Source organism: Myotis davidii, unplaced genomic scaffold (assembly GCF_000327345.1).
Source record: "Myotis davidii unplaced genomic scaffold, ASM32734v1 scaffold147, whole genome shotgun sequence".
Lineage (NCBI taxonomy): Eukaryota > Metazoa > Chordata > Mammalia > Chiroptera > Vespertilionidae > Myotis > Myotis davidii.
The window spans coordinates 1347014-1368580 of record NW_006383010.1 but is presented as its reverse complement, the minus strand read 5'-3'; the positions used below and the strand labels follow the sequence as shown (position 1 = coordinate 1368580).

The following is a 21567-nucleotide window of genomic DNA, read 5'->3' as shown; positions in this document are numbered from 1 at the left end:
CTGCCAGTTGCCTTGTTTTTCTCACCACTCTCACAGCCTCTTAAAAATTCCCTCTGTAGTTATGAGCAGTTTAAGCCCAGTTTTAGCTTACAATCTTCACTCAAGAAAAGAAAGGTGGACGATTCCATCATCTCTGAAGGAGAAACAGTTTTAACATGCTCTTACATTGTAAGGATGCTATAGTGTACAGGCTCCAAAAGGTGGACCATTTCATAGAAACATTAGAGTCCCTAAGCAAGCTATTCAGTAATCCTTTGGTGACTAGCTCAACTAGAAGAACTGAGGGTTTAATAATAAAAATAGAATTATGAAAACATATTCTTTTATTTAAAATGTACCAGGTCTTTAAAAAAAAAGGCATCTGAGTTTGCTCCTTTACTACTTTATAAGTTCCCTTGTGTGGAGTCTGCCATGAGTTAGAGGCACACATACTGGGAAGGCTGAGGCTGGCCTCGCCTGGGTTAGTAGCGTCATTTATGGCGAATGGAGAGAAGCTGCTGTTGGCTCCTGTGCTCTGAGAAGATCTCATCTCCCTGCTATGGAGGAGTATGAAGCAATCAAGCAGGAGTTGCCCTCCTTCCCTCTCCACCTCAAATCTCAGTCTTTCTCCTTTCTCTCTTAGGAGGAATTTTTCTTTTCTCTCAGCCAACACCAGACTTTCCACCTGTGTGGAAATCAGGCAATCCTGGCCTCAAATTTTCTCCATGACTTTGCTTCCCGGGATTGAAATTTCAGTCCCTCTTCATTTACTTATTTACTTACTTAGGTTAATCCTCACGCTAGGATATTTTTTTTCTTTTATTTTTAAAAAAATTTTTTTTATAGAGATTGGATGGGAGGGGAGGAGGGAGGAGAGAAAAACATTGACATCCTGTGCATGGGACGATACTCAACCAACTGAGCCACACTAGCCAGAGCTTGATTCATTTTTTTTTTAGCACTATTAATCATTTAAAAAGGTTGAATGTTTTCTGATTATAACAGTAACATACATTCATTATAGAAGGTTTAGAAATACTGAATATTCTTAGTTAAAAGTTGATATATTTCTTTACACATCTTTAAAGATGTATCTGTACACATGCACCCTTTTCCCCCTCTATAAGATTCCCTCTATAGCTGAGTGATTGTATTTAACATTGTGTATTTGCCTTATATTAGAAGCTCTTTCTTATATTATGAGATATTCTTCAAAATGAGATGTGTTTTTTAATGGTTTCATGACATTACATTGTATGAAGGTAGCACATTTATTCAATGATTCCCTTATCTTAGCAATGTTAAACCTGCTAAAGTATTTAAAGCTAATATAACACATACTTTTCAGTGAATATACTTTATTACTAATGGGTTAGATTTTAGTGGGAACATATATATGTATTGCCAATGTATCAGTCAGCTTGATCTACATAACAAATCATTATAGACATTCTCACTGTGCCCACGCAGGGCAGAGAAAGAGAGAGGATGCAAGCTCTCTGGTATCTCTTCTTCTAAAGGCACGAATCCCACCAAGAAGGCCCACCCTCATGACCTTGCCTAAACTAAATTACCTCCCAAAGGCCCCTTTTCCAAAAACCATCATATTGGAGATTAGGGTTTGAACATATGAATTTGTGTGTGGGAGTGAGGGGGAGGGAGGGTTTGGAGGAAGGGCCACAATTCAGTCCATAGCAGCCAATAATGATAACTATTTCAGAAACTATTTGTTTTTACTTGAGTGACATTTTTTAAACCGGGAGCTAGAATTCTTCTCATTTTATCTGTGGGTAAGATTATCTGGAAATTTCATAGAAAAAGTAAAAATTACTATTGCTTATTCATCCTGGAATCTGTAGCTAAATTACACATTATTGGAATAAAGTGGAACCCTGAAATTGCTGAAATGATTGTACTATCCCATTCCATGAATGGTCGTAGTCCCAGAAAACTGTAAATGACTCTTAGTGTCTTTTAAAATAGTTTATGAAAAGAAACATTAGAGCGTTTCCTTTTCTTATGTGGAAAATAGTAGCCAATTTTATAGATGATTATGATCCCTTACTTTAAAATTAGTCTCATTCTCTCTATAAGTTAATTATGCATTGATAAGGAAGCCTTACCATCTTATAGTGCTTTATATTTTTCAACATTATTCTATGTTGAAACATTATTATACCTACAACATTATGTAACATTATTCTAAACATTTCAAAGATAGGTTGATCTTTTAACAACGTCACTAGAATAGGATAAATATGATCTTTAACATTGAGAAATGTGAAGCTTGGAGAAATTATTTCACTTAGGGTCTTAATCCAGTTTGTATCACTTTTACTACTTCAAGTCACATATGCAATGTGTTGAAAGAACATGGAACATTTATATTACCTTGGTCTGAGAAACAGTGATTAATCAGAGAAAGATGCAATGGTTACCTTTGTAATTATGTAGAAAAGTGAACAGTTAGAGGATACCACCTTTAATAAAGGTCCACTTGAAAATTTATATATAGCATTCTTTTAAAATATATATATTTTTATTGATTTCAGAGAGAGGTGGGGAGAGGGAGAGAGAGAGAAAAACATCAATGATGAGAGAGAATCATGGATTGGCTGCCTCCTGCATGTCCCCCACTGGGGATCAAGCCTGCAACCTGGACATGTGCCCTGACCGGGAATCGAACCGTGACTTCTGGTTCCTAGGTCGACGCTCATCCACTATAGCATTTTTATTTTAATATAATATAATTAAATAGTGATGTATTTCAAAAGGTCATTTACAAGAGCGCTACTGATTTTTATTGTTTGGCACCCTTTTATTGTTATTTTTTATGTTTTTAGAAATTTAACAATTTTTTTATGGAAGAAATATTAATATATGACCACTATGATATTGTATTTCTTTTATATAATACACTTTTAAATCATCTAATTGGTTTTTCCAGTGTGTGAGTTGTAGTGGTCTAGTAAACAGAGTTGATGCAAATTGAGATTTTAAAATTTATTTTTGGCTACCAGTTTTATCTGATACGATGGCTTGTCTATGTATAGATCAGAGCAGAAGTCGGTAATAAGGTCTTTGCCACAACTACTCAGTTCTGTTAGAGTGGGAAAGCAGCTGTAGGCAACACAGTAGTCCCCCTTATCCAGTTTCCTTTTCTGAGATTTCAGTTATCTATGGTTAACCAAGTCCGGAAATAATAAATGGAAATAAATAATTCATAAGTTTTAAATTATGCGCCACTGCGAGTAGCCTGATGAAATCTCATGTCGTCCCGTCCCACTCCAAGCTGTCCGGGATGTGCGTTACCCCTTTGTCCAGTTTATCCATGCTGTACATCCGGCACCATAAATTATTTTGAGAGAGAGACCACATTCACATAATGTTTATTACAGTCTATTATTATAATTGTTCTATATTATTATTGTTGTTAGTCTCTTACTATGGCCAATTTATAAATTAAACTTTATCATAGGTAGGTATGTATAGGAAAAAACATTGTATATGGGGTTCAGGACTATCTGCAGTTTCAGGCACCCACAGGGGGTCTTGGAATGTATTTTCTGTGGATAAGACGGCGCCGCTGTACATAAACGAATGGGCGCAGCTGTGCTCTGATACAGCGTCATGGCAGCAGCAGCCATGGTTTGCCTGCAGGCTGTAGTTCGCTGACCCCTGCATTAGAATCTAAAGTGAAGCAGAGCTCCTCACCATAATGTTTCCCTCTTATTTGTCAGATGTGTTGGTTCCTTTTCTTAAGTTATTCTTTCTAACTTAATGCTATAATTCCTACTTCCGTCCTTTTTAATTTCACCTTTTATTACTTTTATTCACATTTGTGTGTACTACTGTGCTTTTTATACCATCAGCTACATTGCCAGGCTCTTTAACATCCTTACACAACTTTCCGGCCTGTTTTCAAGACTCCCCCTCTCCCGCAATATAAAATTATTCTAACTTTTATTGAGTTTCAGGGATGAGTGTTGTTAAGGGAATGGAAGTGCTGAGTGTAAAGATTGACTAGACTCCCGTGGGTTTGGGTGGTCTTGGGCGGTCTGGCAAGACTTATTAAAGGATGCAGGACTTGAGCTGACTCTTGAGAGACTGGGGTGAAATTAAATATTAGAAAAAAAAGAAAAGTATGTCAATAAATTACTGACAAGGGACAGCTCATATATTGCTTCCCTCCCACATTTTATCGCCAATTAGATGGAATTCCACCATGGACTGATCCTTTCCAAGATCATTACGTTGAGCAAAGTGCTGACGGTGTGACTTGTTTCCTCTGGAGATTCCATCTCTTTGGATGATCACTTTCCCCTCCATGTGCTTACTGAATATACAGGCGATGCACACAGACCAGCTCTGCTCTGGGCATTCTGTCACACGGACTTCTCTCCGTCCATCCGGCCGGCCGGCCTGTGTTTTCGTAGTGTCCCTGTCTTTTCTGGCCATCAACATGGTAGGCAGGTCTGACCCTGGAGAGGGAACAGGAAGCCGTGCAACGTTCCAGGATTTATAAATGTGCAAGTGAAAGGAGTCCTCCACGGGGACCTGTGTTAGCTCGCTAGGGACATCACTTGGGATTTGGAATTACGGTAGTTAAAGAAAGATAGACTATAAATAAGCATTTATTTCCCTTCTGTGCACCTATCTTCCTGTGGGCCTCGGAGGAGAAAGACAGATGGGGGTCCTGTCACTCCTCAGTGTCTTTACCTTCGGTCTGAGTAGATCTCACAGAATAGTTACAGCAGGCCAAGGAGGGCACGGACAGGGGGCTGGGTCTGCAGCAAAGCCCTGTGTGGAGAGGCCTGCAGTGCGCCCTCCTGCTGCAGGTGCAGCTGCGGGCCCAGCAGGTGACAGCCCGGATTCAGCAGTAGGATCAGAGCTGCCAGGATAATGTGAAGAGCCAGGTAGTCTGTCTAATTGCCCCGGGTTACATAAGCGCGTTCTCTACCAAAACCGCAAGGCTTTCGCGTTTTAATTGCAGTGTCTGCTGTTTGGTGCCGGGACTCATTTCTAAAGCCAGAGTCAGAGCACATTAAAATGAGCAGAGCCCCCGGACACTGCCTGTTCGCTTCTGGGTTATTGGATTGTGTGGTCACTCCTTTTTGCTTCAGACGACAGTGGGCACGTCGCTAAGCCTTAAATAACAGTCATGAAGAGTGCGCTGCTGGACCACAGTGGTGTGATGGAGGGTGTCGGGGAATGAAGAGGAAGGGAAGCGTTACTATAAAGGGGACACATTGTCATTTGGAATGAAGGTTGGGGATACCTCAAAGGGATCATTAAGACCCAGGACTGAAATGGAAATAAAGGCCTGTACCCGGAACACTTGGCTGTAGAAAGCCACCTGGCTTGGGGGCAGAGGGAAAATGAGGTGATGAATCAAACCCCAGCACTTGATATGTGAGCAGAAAAGCACTAATTAGAATTTCTAAGGCGATCCCTGGGGAGAGCAGAGGATCTGGCTTTAAAAACCTTTGGGAACTAGAAAAGGAAATTTTTAAATTTCAAATGTATTGGATACTAAACAGGCAAAAGAGGCCCTTTGGGAAGGTTTAGGGCCCAGAGCCTCCACTCATGCAACGCCTCCCTCTAGGCCCCCAGTGGAGGGCAGAGACTTTCCATGAGGTGTTCTCCTGATCCCACCACCGCCCCCAGGAAGCAAGCCTGGGCCATAGGAAAACTCCGTTCTCCTAGATCAGGTGGCCTCCTATGTCTCTTTCCTCCTCACTGTTTGATTTGTAGTAAAACATTCTTAATTTTGAGTGTTTTAAAGTCCTAATTAAAAAGTCTTCAGATGCATATTTTAGGATTGTTCTAAGGAAACAATTTGCTAAGTAAATCAGTCTATGAGTTCAAAAACAATGCATGACGTTTCAGTATGTAATATTTATCAGTCAGTATGAAGTGCACAGAAAATTATCAATCAGAATGAAAGAATTAACTTCAGGTTAGAAAAAGAAATAAGTAAAAGTGAGATAAGCAAAAAAAAAAAGTTTACTTTCACTGAAATTTTCTCCTTTCTTCTTTCAAACCACGCAGGTAATATATGCTCTGAACACGAAAAATGATGAGCATGAATCTGCGATTCAAGCCCTCAAAGATGCTCACGAAGAAGAAATCCAACAAATTCTTGCTGAAACTAGAGAAAAAATACTACAGTATAAAAGCAAGGTGACAGAGGAGTCGGACCTTAAGAGAAAGATCCAGGTCTTAGAAGCATCCTTAGAGGATCACATGAAAATGAAGCAGCAGGCGTTGGCCGAATTCGAAGCTTACAAGCACCGGGTCGAGGACATGCAGCTTTGTGCAGAAGCCCAGCACGTCCAACGCATAGTAACCATGTCCAGGGAGGTTGAAGAGATTAGAAGGAAGTTTGAAGAAAGATTACGGAGTTTTGGGCAACTCCAAGTGCAGTTTGAAAAAGACAAAAGGTTGGCATTGGAAGATTTGCGGACTGCCCACCGACAGGAGATCCAGGAGCTGCTGAAGTCACAGCAGGATCACAGTGCCTCGGTGCATAAGGGGCAGACGGCGGGGGACCTGCAGGGAGTGGAGGCCGAGACCCTAAACAAAACCCTGGAAGAGCTAAAACTGGAACAGAAGAGGCTCATTGAGGATTATGAAGGCAAGTTGAATAAAGCTCAGTCCTTTTATGAACATGAGCTTGATACCTTGAAAAGATCACAGCTTTTCACAGCAGAAAGCCTGCAGGCTAGCAAAGAAAAGGAAGCCGAGCTTAGAAAAGAATTTCAGGCACAAGAAGCAGTTTTACGAAAAACCATAGGGAAATTAAGGACAGAGTTACAGATGGTGCAGGATGAAGCTGGAAGTCTCCGTGACAAATGCCAAAAGCTTCAGAAGGCCCTTGTTACAGCGGAGAACAGTGTTCAGGTGAGTGGAGAATGTTATTTCCAACACAAGGATTTTCCCCCCCGGTTTCCTTTTTCTTTTCTATGAGAATACTTCAACTTTTTTTTTCCGTTTTGCTTTTTTTCTGATCCTTTGTGGGAAAAATCAATAAAGGGGTCATTTTTGCTACTCTGTAGTTATTACTATTTCCTACTAGAGCTTCAGGGCCCAAGAGGCCTGAAAGATATTAAAGGTCCAAACAGTAATTTTAAATCTTGCTCCGTGTTTTCTACGAAAGGGTTTTATTTAAAGAACATGTTCGTATTTTCCATAAGTGCTTTGGGGCTGTTAAAATACTGGGCTCTGAGTTTACTTGTGTTCTCTTTTCCCTTCATTAAAAATGTTTATAAGTGTCACCCACCAGAACAGATTTAAAACTTGGTACTGCTAAGTGTGACTTTTGATTAAGAAGCTGTTGATGCTGCCTGGCCGGTGTGGCTCAGTGGTTGAGTCTCAACCAGGAACCAAGAGGTCAGGGCACATGCCTGGGTTGCAGGCTCGATCCCCAACAAAGGGCGTGTGGGAGGCAGCCATTTGATGATTCTCTCTCATCACTGATGCTTATACCTCTCTCTCCCTCTCCCTTCCTCTCTCTGAAATCAATAAAAACATATTTTTTTTTAAAAAAAAAAGAAGTTGTTGATGCTCATAATTTAATTATTTAGCTTAGCATCATTCTGGCATATTAGTAATGGCTACTTGATCTTTCTTAGGGTCTTCAGAAACAGCTTGACGATGCCAAGCAGGGAGAGATGGCTTTGTTAAGCAAGCACAAGGAAGTGGAAAGTGAGCTGGCAGCAGCCAGAGAGCGTTTGCAACAGCAAGCTTCCGACCTTGTCCTCAAAGCCAGTATGTCTGACCCTCGTCCTTGGTGCATTCCTCAGCAAAAACTCACACTTAAATGTTGATTCAAGGCAAAATTCGTCTAATGTTTTGAAATTATTTAGAGTCTGTGTTAAAGGACTCTCATATTTCATTCATTAGTCACAAATAAGCAAGTGACAACTTAGTTTTAGAAATGGATATTTTTATAGGAAAATTAAGAGTTAGCAATTGTTAAAGCACCCGTAAGCCAGACACTGAAATAAAAATGCAGTTCAAGCCCTGGCCGGTGTGGCTCAGTTGGTTGAGTGTGTCCCGTGCCTCAAAGAATCACTAGTTAAATTACTGGTCAGGAGGCAACCTGTTGATGTTTCTCTCTCTTTCTCTCCCCCAATGCCACCCCCTCTCTTTCTCTCCCTCCCTTTCTTTAAAACCAATTATAAAACATTTTTTTAAAAATGCACTCTGAGAGGGTTTGTCTATTAAAAACATGTATTGTAAAGTATGTAAATTAGTGGAATGATATGTAACTTACAGCACCATAATTTTTACTTATTAATAAGGATCATTTTATGTACTGAAGCTGAGTTGCCCCTTCTGACGTGGCTGTGGTGCTAATTTCCTAGTCCTTATCAGAGGAGGAGGTGACCCATGTCAGTTCTGAAGTTATATTTTGCCCGAGTGTTTAGTGGGCCAGGTAAAACCATTTGAACTAGTTCTTTGCAGATGTTGCCTGACTTAATGGTTCATCAGTGAATCCCAGATTACCCTTCCCCAAAGTAACCGTTTTTTAACCTAGCATGTATAGAAATCATCAGGAGGGCATGTACAACCTCGGATGCTGGGCCCTAGCCCCAGAGTCTCTGATGCAGTAGGGCTGAGGGGTAGCGGGGAGTGAGTTCCAGGTGCTGCTGGTGCAGGGTGCCTTGAGATCTGTCTCAACACATGCTTTCCCATACTTTTTATTTTTAATCTCACTCACTTTTTAAAATTTCCTATTAAAGTTACTGGGGTAGCATTCGTTAATAACATTATGTAAGTTTCAAGTGTTTAGTTCTATAATACGTCATCTGTGTACTGCATTGTGTGTTCACAACCCAGAGTCTGCCTCTGCCACCATATATTTGACCCCCTTTAACCTCTTCATTCTCCTCTCACCCCTTCCCCTCCGGCAACCACCATCCTGTTGTCCGTGAGTGTGTACATTTAATACCTTTCTAACAAGCTATGTGCGAATTGTGCTCAAACAGTCACACTCACTTTTCATCTCTCTCCCCATCCCCCCCCCTTTTTTCTTTACTGTTGTCATTTCACTTTTTCATAACATTGCTGTCTTTATCTGTCTTCTACTCCACCTTAGTTCTTTATCTGGTGTCTTGTCTAAAACAAATTCCGTTTCAATCAAACTGCTGTCTGCTGTCCTTACTCTCTGCATACAGATTTCTTCTTCTTCATGCTAGAATTTGGAAAAAGAAGACATTAGAAAAAACAGATTACTCATTCTGGTGCCATAATCGTGGCGCATCCTCCTTTACTTTGTTTCACTCCCAATACTTTTATTCCCATCCCTGAGGAGTTGCTTCTGCTTCACTTTGTATAGCTTGAAATCTTAAAAAAGTAAGTGGTATAGTCCTGGGTGCAGGGAGCAATATCAGTGCACTTCTTTCTAATTTTTAACATTTTCTACTTGGGTATGAAGTATTCCCATGGCAAATATTTCAATTTTATTTAGTAAAGAAATAAAAAACTATGTGTACATGCAGACCATTGACTTCACTTAGGTATCAAACACAATTGTGTCAATAGATATAGACTGTTTTATGCCACAGTGCAACAGATTTTACATTGGAGCGTTTTTCTTTTGGGGGAATAGGTCATATTGGAATGCTTCAAGCAACTCAAATGAACCAGGAGGTTACAATTAAAGATCTAGAATCAGAAAAATCAAGGACCAGTGAGAGATTATCTCAGCTTGAAGAAGAAAGATCTTTTTTGCAAAGCAAAACTCTGAGTCTGGATGAAGAGCAGAAGCAGCAGATTCTGGAACTGGAGAAGGTAAAATGAATGGAGGACCCCCTTCCCCAGGGAAGGAGAGGAAGAAAAGTTCAGTTTTCCTCTTTCCAGTCTATTTCTTCACCCTAGTAATTTTGTTCCAGGGAAGGAGGTATAAATCTATACTATCCCATTTGTGTATTTATTCAAAATATTGTCAGTAACAATTTATAATGTAAAAACGAAGACATGTAAACCGATTTCAAACTGAATAGACTCTTATTTGACTGAAATGTACATATGTGGTTAATTGTATTTGGTTTGCTAGGGATGAAACGTATTACCACATATATACCTAGGAAATTTCTATAAAACCAAAAAGGATGCCAAACATCGAGCTCTGAACATTCATATATCAACATATTGAATTTCTAGACTAAACAAGTAAGACATCTCATTTGTAGAGTAGTTCTGAATATGTATCCCAATTTTTCAGGTACCTACAATACCCAGTGGGAGTCCTGGGCACTCTTTTTCCTTCCCTTAACAACCACACATATTGGAAAATGTCTGTCCTTGTCCCCGGCTCACCTCCATTCACTCCTTGCCCGCATGCAGTCTGGTTTGTCTTCCTCCCTCCACTCAGGATCTGCATTGGCCGCAACCTCCAGGCATCCTGCTTGCTGGGCTTGGCGGATCGTGTCTCCCGCGGCACTTACTCCTCTCTGATGTACGTTGCCTCTCTCGGTGTTTCACGCTCTCTCGTGTGTTCTTCCTGTCTCCTGGCCTTGCAGGCTTGTTTGTGAGCTTCCCTTCTCTGTTTGTTCCCTTACCAGTGATGTCCTCTAGCATTTTCATCTCCTTCTACACGCTCATCAATTTCAGTGACATGGGCGACAGCTCCCAACTCTGTTGGTCTAAGTCAGATCTTTTCCCTGAACTCGAATCCTGTGTATCTAACTCCATTATATCTCACAAACCTATCAAGTCACCATGCCTAGAACTTTGTCCCCTCAAAAGGACAAGTAGCACTACAGTCTTTCTAATTTGGTAAATCAGAACCCTGGGAGTCATTTTGATTACTGTTTCCTTAACCCCCTTATCTGTTACCAAGGCCCATCGGTTCTACTCCCTCAATGTATTTTTATCCCATCCTCTCCTCTTCATACCCATTAAATGATGCTGGATTTAGGCACCTGTCATTTCTTGTCTGGATTACGGTTACAACCTCCCACCCACTCTCCCTGCCTTGAGTCAGCTCACTAGCCTTCTGCCAACATGATTGGTTTTGAAAATATATCATTTAATTAAATTCCAATGACTTCTCAATCCTGTCAGAATAATATTCAGAGTTCTTAGCAGAAAATACCCTGTATCATTTGACTCCTGCCTACTTCTGAGCCTCATTCCTGATCACTCCCAGCCTTATATCTCATGTTCTGTACACACCTAAACGTTGCCACCTGCTTAACTACCTCTCATCTTTCAAAGTGCTAAAAATGGTTATAAATGCAAGCTTTTGACATCAGATCTAGGTTTGAAATGTTCTCATCTCTAGTTTCCTGATGGGCTTGTAAGAATGTAAAGGAGAGAACATGTAATCATCATCAGCTCAAATGTTTCCTCTTCTGAAAAGCTTGCCCTGATCTCTCTCTCTCCCCTTCTTTTACACACACACACACACACACACACACACACACACTTCCCCACCTACCAGGTTAGGTTCCTTTCTTGTATAATCTTACAGCATGCGATGCACACTTCTGTCATAGAACTTTCGCAGTTATATCACCACTATCTTTTGATTTTTTTGTCATTAGACTGCGAATGTGTAAAGGCATATAATTAGCACTCAATAAAATTATATTGAGTAAATGTCATTTGAATGGGTAATGTACATTTTATGTACAACTTTGACATATAGGACGCCTTTCTCTCTGCAGTGTGCAGATGTGCTAATTCACATTTGGTTCTAACCTACTAATAGTCTATTTTATCACTTGCTTTAAAGTTATTTTGCCTGTGCCACCCTGTCATTCTCTCAGAACACCAGTGGGGTGTATATTATTCTCACGTTCCATAGTCTGAATCCCATGGCACTCAATTCATTAAGTTCACCTATTTACTGAGTATTCAGAACACTAATAGCAGTGATGAAAAAAGCAGGTGCCAATTATTGATGTTTATTTGTTTTAATTTTAGAAAGTAAATGAAGCAAATAAAACTCAGCAAGAATATTATGAGTTGGAGCTAAAAAACCTGCAAAATAGACTGGAAGGGGAGGTGGCTCAATTAAATGAGGCCCATTCTAAGACTTTGGAAGAATTGGCTTGGAAGCACCATATGGCAATTGAGGCTGTCCACAGTAATGCAAGCAGGGAGAAGCAAAAGCTGCAAATGGTGAGTACACATGCAGTTTAGGATGGCATTTAAGTCCGTGGTGTTCCTGTCATGACCCAGTGTGACCTATGCTGTGGAGTAATGAGTTGCTTAATTTTGATGGCCGCTGTCTTGTAATCACTCTGTAAGTCTTGGCTCAAAGAATAACGTACATAAGGGCTCTTGATGTGGGATGCAGCTTATTAAGCTGATACGAGTCATTCCTGTTTTGTATAAGCCATAATAGAAATACTCCTTGGATCTCGAGCTTTCTCTTCATGAGACAGCACCTTAGGTGTGCTCCTCAGGGAGCCTCAGCCAGGTGAAGCGCTCCCTCTCTGTCGCCTTCTTCCCTGGGAAAATATCTGTTTTGCTCCCCACAGTGCAGTCCTCAGCTTGCTAATAGGAATGCATTGACAGACAGTGTTGCACAGTAGAAAAAGCAAGGTGTCTGACACATCTGGGCCTTGCACTGCGCCCTGTGCTTCCTAACTGCCTGAACTCGGGCCCCAAATGCTATGCTTCAGGCTCCTCATCTGACAGAAATAAGACCCATCTTATAATGTTCCTGTGAGGGTGAAGTGAGATAAAGTGTTAAGAACCCAGCCCGGCTGGCATGGCTCAGTGGTTGAACCAGGAGGTAACAGTTCGATTCCCGGTCAGGGCACATGCCTGGGTTGTGGGCTCCATCCCCAGTGTGGGGCGTGTAGGAGGCAGCCAGTCAATGATTCTCTCTCATCATTGATGTTTCTGTCTCTCTCTCCCTCTCCTTTCCTCTCTGAAATCAATAAAATATATTAAAAAAAAGAAAAAATAAGTAAAAGAACCCAGACATGTCCTGGCATATAGTGATAAATAAATGTTGAGTATTAATGTTTCTTGCTGTGTGTCAGACATTGCAATGATGTCTTGCGTTTAATCCCCTTTTCATCTAATCCTTATAGCACTGCTGTACCCATCTTACAGAAGAGGTGATGGGGGCACAGAGAGGTTAAACACTTCCTCAAGTTCATGCAACTAGGAAGAAGGACCTGTCAGGCCTTGAACTCAGGTCTCAGATATCAAACCCTGCGGCATTTAACACCACAGCATTTGGGCATGTATTACTGATGGTGCTTATATGCTTTATCTGATAGCACTTTAGCACTTACTGAGAGCTTTTTTATATATTTCTTATTCCTTATCACTTTATCATAAGGACGCTACTAAGGGACTAACGGGTAGGAGCAGATATAGCATGAATACCCTGGCCTGGACAAAGGGATGGGTAATCGGGAATAGGACTCAGTGGGAAATCATGAGATTTCATCACACTGTTCAGAACAGTGCACAATTTAAAACTGAATTTTTCTGGAATTTTCTATTTCATCTTGGACTGTGGTTGAATACAGGTAACAAACCACAGAAAGCAAAACCGAAGATAAGGGAGGACTGCTGTATGTTTTCCTTTGTATCTCTAATTCTCCACCCATTTGAAAGTAAATAAGTAAATAAACAGAGAATCCATGCAGAAAAGAGTTACCTCAGGCCTGACACTGCCGTCCTTACAAAGGCGCGTATCTGGGAACTTGAATTTTTGGAGGATTCCCACCACTCCCGGATAAGCCTGGCTCACTGTGCCTAAACTGTTCATGCAAACAATGTGGTTTGTGCTGAACATCTGCGTTCCTTCTCAGAGGCTGGGAGTTTGGTACATGCTGGTCAGGGTGTGCCTGCCTGCCTGAGCACTGGTCTCTGTGACCTTTCCTGGGGGCGATATTCCACACGTGTGCTCACAGCTTGCTGGAGAGTCCTGTGTGGAGCTTCGGAAGCTCGGCCTGGTGTCCTGCGCTTTGACCCACGTGCCTTTTCCCTTTGATGATTCCGTTCCCTATACTTTTGCTGTCATCGTAGCTGTGAGTGTGACTTCATGCTGAGCCCTGTGAGTCACCTCAGCAAATCCTCCAACCTGGAGTTTGTCTTGGGGACTCTCTAGACAGAACCCCATTTTCTACTCTTCTCACCCTACTTGTATAAAGTATTAAACTGCTTTCGTACTTCCAGGGTTTCTTTTTCTGCTGCCTAAATGTAATATTTCCCTCTTGCCCCACCACCTTTTCTGACTGGTGCACTCCTTCAGCATGTGCTCAGAAATTGCTTTCTCTGTGCAGGTGTCTTCACTAAGCCAGAGCTAGTTCCCCGTCCGTAGACTCCAGTACTTCCCACTGCATCAGATTTTAATCGCATATTCTTTAATTGCCTGATACCATGACCTTATTAAAGGCAGGCACCATGTCTCATTGCATTTGTATCCCAGGTACTAAATACATGCCTGGCAAATAGTAGGTGTTCTTCACTAAGTACCAGTTTTACTGGTATTTTCTTCAGATGTCTTGACTCTATACTTGTTCATTTTTCACTATGTCCCAGTCTAGCACTGAGTTCCAGAGTGTTATTGGATTTTGTAACAATGTAAAATAAAAGAATTCTGTATTCAAGAGACAGAATTTTTCTTTATCTCATCAAATTATCATTTTATATGACATATTTTGTGTGTGTGTGTGTGTGTGTTTACTACATCTTGATCTAGACCAAATATTCTTATCATTTAAAAAATTATTTAACCCTAGCCAGTTTGGCCTAGTGGATAGAGTGTCGACCTGTGGACTGAAGGGACCCAGGTTCACTTCCAGTCCAGGGCATGTACCTTGGTTGCAGGCTCCTCTCCGGCCCAGGCCCTGGTTGGGGCACATGCTGGAGGCAACCAATCGATGTGTTTCTCTCACATCGTATTTCTGTCTTTCCCTCTCTCTTCCGCTCTCTGAAAATCAATGGAAAAATATCCCCAGATAAGGATTAAAACAAAATTATTTAACTACTCCATAAAAAGTTTTTCAGAATGATATAATTTAAGCCCCCAGGATTAATTTGATTCACTATTAATTTTGATATTAATTATGGGTAAGGCTAATTTGGAGAATAAATTTTCAAAATATAAACTGAATAGTTTTTTTTCTTGGAAACCTTTGAAGTATACAATATTTGAAATTTTGTTAATTTTTTAAACTTTCTTTTTCTTAAGGAATTGGAGGAACAATATGAAAAGGAGAAACTATACCTAGAAGAGGATAAAAGTCAGCTTCAACAAGAGCTAGAAAACCTGAAGAAAGAACTGGAAGACAAGCTGAAAACAGCCAATCAAGAGGCAAGAATTCTATAGACCTGTCACCTGTGTTATGTTTTCATGACAAAACCTTGTTTGATAACATTGTATAAAGTAGGTGAGCTTCAGCGAAAGTAACATCTAGAGTAAAAATAATCAAAAAATGATGCTGAATTATTCATAATACACTGGTTACATCTCACCAGGTAAAAATTGAGTATCAAAAACATGAGCCACAAGGTGCTTTGGGAGGGAAAAGCAAAACAAAGGAGACTATCACTGTATAGGAAAGAGAACAAAGGAGGTTTCCCTTCTCTTTTGCAAAACATTGACTTACTGCTCTCTACTCTGACTCCATTTAAAAAAGACTTTCCAGCCCTAGCTGGTTGGCTCAGTGGATAGAGCTTCGGCTTGCGGACCGAAGGGTTTGATTCTGGTCAAGGGCATGTACCTCAGTTGCAGGCTTCTCCCTGATTGGGGCCCTGGTCAGAGCACTTACAGGAGGCAACCAGTTGATTTGTTTCTCTCACATCGATATTTCTCTCTGTCTTTCCCTCTCTCTTCCACTCTCTCTAAAAAATCAATGGGAAAATATCCTCTGGTTGAGGTTTAAAAATTTTTTTAAATAAATAAATAAATAAATAAGACTTTCCAAGTTCTAGATAGTGACATCTAAATTAATTTTAAAATACTATACAAAACTAGAAAAGTCTAAGAATAGAATAGGATAAAAATCTTAAAACCAAAAAGTTGTGAATAGAAGAAATGCAAACAAAATGTAGATTCATAATATTGTGTATTTCATCCCTTTTTCTCTTTGGCCTTGGTTCAGCTGTGCCCTAGAACAGCCTTGCTACTGTCCTCTGTTTCTCCGTTCCAGTTAATCCTTCCTGTGGACTGTGAACTGATATTTCTACAGGTTCTGGTCTTGGCAGTTCTTGTCTTGTCAGCTGTCCCTACCTCACCGGAGTCTTCTTTACCAGTGGTCTTTAAGTCTGGCTTTCTCATCACTCTGCTTCCACTCAGAGAAACCGCGCCAAAATACACAAGTGCCCGTGGGAAGGCTAATGCCTTGCACTTGGGATTCTTTAATTATATTTAAAAACTTATCCAGCGGAGAAATCATTTGGTAATGACAGAGAATTAAGATTCTTGTTGGTATTATTAACTCAGCCTCTCTTCTGGTGTCCTAGAATCCACCGCTGGCTCCAAATTTGCATACCTCTCTTGGCAGGACACAGTCTTGGTAGTTATGGTGTCCCACTCGCATTAGAAGGCAATGTAGTGACCATCTGTGTTTCTCATGCAGGTCCCCCGGAGTTCTGCTCTCAGTTCTAAATGGCTTCAGTATTCTTCAAGCCTACATACTCTGAGCTCACAAAGCAGAGTTCCCATAAACATGTAATTGATTTTCCTTTTTATTGCATTTGCAGTTATATTTTAGCACCTTAGTAATGTTTTTGTGCCATGTTGGACTGGCTCCTCAAGAATCTGCCTGGATCACTTCTCCATATGCACTTACTTTTCTTCAGCCTGGGACATCTATTTTTTATGTTATTACTAGAAGCCTGGTGCACAAATTCGTGCACAGGTGGGGTGCCTCAGCCTGGACAGCGATTGGGGCGATTGGGGCCATGGGAGGTTGGCCAGTGGGGGGAGGGGCCGCAGGAGGTTGGCCGCCCTAATCGGAGTCATAGGGCTGGCCAGCTGGGTGAGGGGAGAGGCCGAGGGAGGTTGGCTATGGGAGCACACTGACCCAGGGGGCAGCTTCTGCATTGAGCACCTGCTCTCTAGTGGTCAGTGCGTGTCATAGTGATCGGTTGATTGGTCGCTTAGGCTTTTATATAGAGAGATTATTATTATTATTTTTGGTCCTTTGTTCCTGACTAGGCTCTCCAGAGATAATAAACTTTAAGCATTATTATTTTGTTTCCTGCCCTTAAAGTAAATGATATCAACATTCCACAGTTAATTATGACACTTCTCTAAAGTTTTGTTTTATAAATTATCTTTATCAGGTTTAGGAACTCTCTTGTAATTCTAGCTTCTTAATTAAAAAAACTCACAAACTGATGTTGCTTTTTCTGTATATATTGGTTCATACTTTTTACTAGTAATTTATTAATGTGGTACCTTATATTAATAAATTTTCTAATATTATAGCAATATTGGATTTATAGAATACGTCCTAATTAGTCATGAAATATATATATATATCTTTTTTATATAATAATAGATTTCGTTTGCTAATATTGATTTTAGGACTTTTGAGCCTAGGTTTGAGTAAGATTGTACTTTTTCGTTTTCACACCATCCTTTTCTAGTTTTGGAATCAAGGTTTTACTAGCCTCATAAAGCGAAGGAGGACTTACTCCCTTCTGTTCCCTGGAAGAGTTGTGTGCCAGCCAAGACTGCAGTCCATTGTCAGGCTCAGAGTTTCCTCCAAGCTTACTGGCTGTGGTCAGAATTCATGTCCTGTGGCTGTCTGACTGAGGCCCCTGTTTTCTTTGTAGCTGTTGGCCCAAAACTGCTCTCAACCCCTGGACACCCTCCTCAAGCACTTGTCACATGGCCGCCTCCTCTCATAACCTAGCAATTTTCCTTCACAAGGCGAACAGGAAAACCTCCATGGCTTTGAGTTTCTCTCACTTCTCTTAAGGGCTCACCTGGTTAGGTTATCCCCAAGCAGAATAGTCTCCCTTTTAATTACCTTAAAGTCAGTACTCAGTGGTCTTAATTACATCCACAAAAACCCTTTTGCTGAATAAAGTAACATAATCATGGGAGTGATATCCCATCATATTCATGGGTTCCAGGGAAAGTGAGGTTCAGAGGGGGCGGTCATAGAATTCTGCCTACAATAACAAGCAAATAATTCATTTCTCTGCCTCCTGTGGTGGGTGTGCCAGCATTCAGGTAACAGGAGACATACAGAATATTTGTTTCCATGATGTAGAAAATAGGAATTGAGTCTCTAACTCTATTCTGGATCTGTGATGAACATCATTGTGTCAGTGATTGGTAGGTGCTAAAATATCTGAGTATTGCCTTTTATGAACTTAAGCAATTTTACAAAAACAAAACTAAACAGAGTATTTTTTAAATTCCAGATTTTCTGTGGTATTTAATATATATATATATATGTATTTTAATATGTTTATAATGTGTATTCACAAGTGATATGTGTACTTAATTTTCAAAACTGTATTCCATATAATATTTTTATTTATTAACTTTCTCTACATATTAGTCATTTAAAATATTCACATAGTGTCCCATTGTATATCTTTACCATAGTTGCTTAAACATTTTCTTTGTTGAGCATTTAATGTTTAAAATTTTAAAATTATAAATAGTGTTAAGTTTAAGCAGTTTCCCCGTCGGGTTTAAGGGAGAGGGTTATCATGCAAAGGTCCTCGCTAGAGTAGCAGGATGTGGTTGTCCAAAGGCCAGTTCTTTTTTGTTTGTTTGTTTTAATCCTCACCTAAATATATTTTTCTATTGATTTTTTTTTTTCTAGAGTGGAAAAGAGAGGGAAAGACAGAGAGAAATATCAATGTGAGAGGAACACATCGATTGGTTGCCTCCTGCACGCTCCGGACCAGGGCCTGGGCCGGGGAGGAGTCTGCAACTGAGGTACTTGCCCTTGACTGAAATCGATCCTGGAACCCTTCAGTCCGCAGGCGGACGCTCTATCCTCTGAGCCCAACAGGTCAGGGCTAAAGGCCAGTTCTTTGTCCTGATCAGTGACCAACCATGGCCTGGAACTCTCAGAAGCCAGGGGTATTAGAGAAGCCTTTCTGCACCCTGGTTATCAGGGTTTTATTTCTACGGCTAAGTGGGTAAATTATCAGGTCTATAAATACTTTTGTTTTTAAATTTTTTTTCTTTTTGTCTAGTTCTAGCCCTAAATTAAGTTACTGAACCAAAGAGTAGGCATAATTTTATAGCTCTCATTACTTATGACTAGATTGTTCTCCAGAAAAATTGGAACTAGAGTTCAGTAACATCAGTAACATTTCATGTTCTTATGATTTAGGAAACATTTCTTGACTGCATGATGTCTCCTTGGTGGTAGGGAGACTTTGACAAAATGTCAGGGAACTCATAATTTTAAGTGGCTGTTATGATTCAGTGATAAACACAATGCATTTTTAGAGTCCCGAGTAGGATCTCTGACTAAAAGGGTTCCGAAGAGCCCTGGAGAATGTCATATTGGAGAATTTAAACATGATATATGGGAGGTGATCTTCAGAAAGGAGGGTCTAAATTTGCCAGCTCTAGGAACGGTGAAAGACACTATGGGTGTGCGGGCTGACATAGGTACGGTCATTTTGGCGTACAGGTTATAATGTCTTGGTGCGTCAGGAAGTTCGGGATCAGCGCACCAGGCCTCTCAGCACCAGCACTCTTGACAGTGCTGAGCCAGATGGTTCTGTCGGATGGTTAGTAGAATCCCTGGCCTCGGCACACGAGGTACCAGGAGCACGCACTGTCCTTTCCCGTCTAGTTGTAAGAGCCAAAAATGTCTCCAGACACTGCCTTTGAAGGCAAAATTGATCCTGGTTAAGGACTCCTACATGTGTCTATAGCAGACAGATGGGGCTTCTCAAAAGATATGGTAGAAAGGAAAGTTGAAGCTAAATTGCGTGGGCCTCTTGTTCCATGACAAAGACTTTGGAATTTATCCTGGTGATGGGGTGATAGCAAGAGAGTAGCAACTGCCACACTATCAGATGATGGTAGAAACAGAACTCTGGTGGCAGGAGGAAGATGAACTATGTGGGGAGGGGGTTGGTGATCAGAATTGGATACTAGTAGATGACTTAAGATGCTATTACATTAGTCTAGGCAAGAGATGATTAACATCCTGACTAGGAAAGTAAAACTGGGAGTGGAGAGGATTATTCAAAAATAAAATTTATAGAACTTGATATGGTAAGTAGTAGAAAGTGACTCAAGATGGGCAAAGGATTGAAACGTAATATCAAATCATGAATATGAATGTAAATAAAATAGGAAAATTCAGGTGGCAAATCTTAGGACAAAGAAGGCCTTTTGAAACATGAAGGCAAAAACATGGAATATTTTTACAGTTAAAGTTAAAACTTCCTGATACATGGTAGGAATTTTTGCTTCTCATACATTGTATGAGAAGCAAAAATTCATGTCTTTAATACCTTAAAAGTGTATAAAACAGTAGGAAAAAAACAGGCACCCCCATTTTTAATGAGCTAAAAAACATCAAAAAATTTAAACATCACTACCGTTTAAAAACTGGAAATGAAATCAGTGAGATGCTATTTTCATTACCATGAAATTGACAGTGATTAAAAAATTAAGTGAGGCCATGCAGTGGTGTTGATAACGGTGGAGAAATAAGCACTTGAAAGCTGCTTATAGAGGAGATTATAAAGTCGTGCCGTTTTCTTGGAAAGGAATTTAGCAGCATGTTTAAAAGCCTTAAGGCGGGCATGTCCTTTGATTCACCAGTTTCAGTTCTGTGTACTTAACCCAAGCAAATACTTGAGGATTACTGACAAAATGTCAGCAATGTTTACAGTGGAAGAAATTTAGAAACAACTTAAAAATTTCCACAGAACTCTGTCTGCCTCTGGAGGAGTAGGAATCGTTTCCCAACCCACACAGAGGCATCCTTGCTCCCCTTTCCATGCGCTGGGGCTGCGACCAGAGTTGAGGGGGATTGCTGTTTTCTGCTTATACCATAGGTCGTGAGGGTGAAGGCACTGAAGGTTCTTTTAGGAGTTAAATATTTACAGGTTGAGATGAAAAGAGATTTTATTTCTTCTTTTTTAAAAAAAAATATATTTTATTGATTTTTTTACAGAGAAGAAGGGAGAGGGATAGAGAGTTAGAAACACCAATGGAAGCGAAACATCGCTCAGCTGCCTCCTGCACACCCCCTAACTGGGGCTGTGCCCGCAACCAAGGTACATGCCCTTGACTGGAATCAAACCCAGGACCCTTCAGTCCTCAAGCCAAACCAGCCAGGGCTACGATTTTATTTTTAAGAAAATGTTGGGACTAGAGTAATCATGTTTTGTTTTATTTTTATTTTTTTAAGAGAGTCATAAGATTTGACCATGGACTATTTCTGGATTTGAAGTAACTGACAATTCAATATTTACTATTAAGTCACACTAACTTCTGTTATTAAAATCACCATGTTTATGTGTACTATCCCTGAAATCTAGGTACAGTATCATAGATAGCTATATGTATTCTATAGTAATGCAAATAAAATATGAGTACTGAAGTTCTGCTCTATTAAGAAATCATGAGTCATCATACAGTTGAATATGGCAACATTG

The 21567-nt window shown here is 40.4% G+C and overlaps 1 protein-coding gene across 12 annotated transcripts in view; it reads left to right on the top strand.

The window, feature by feature from the left end:
- The first annotated feature begins 6001 nt into the window (after positions 1 to 6001).
- Positions 6002 to 21567, top strand: part of FAM184A (family with sequence similarity 184 member A) — a 52375-nt gene continuing 36809 nt past the window's right edge. For 6 of the 12 annotated variants that reach the window (XM_006778425.2, XM_006778424.2, XM_006778420.2 and 3 more), the window contains exons 1-5: positions 6010 to 6882; positions 7614 to 7749; positions 9596 to 9777; positions 11917 to 12114; positions 15155 to 15277. In XM_006778425.2, the coding sequence (XP_006778488.1) occupies positions 6226 to 6882; positions 7614 to 7749; positions 9596 to 9777; positions 11917 to 12114; positions 15155 to 15277 (1296 nt within the window). In that variant the 5' untranslated portion in view covers positions 6010 to 6225. Of the gene's footprint in view, positions 6883 to 7613; positions 7750 to 9595; positions 9778 to 11916; positions 12115 to 15154; positions 15278 to 21567 lie in introns of all 12 variants that reach the window. The other 6 variants (XR_001512261.1, XM_015557830.1, XM_006778428.2 and 3 more) reach the window with 3 other exon arrangements.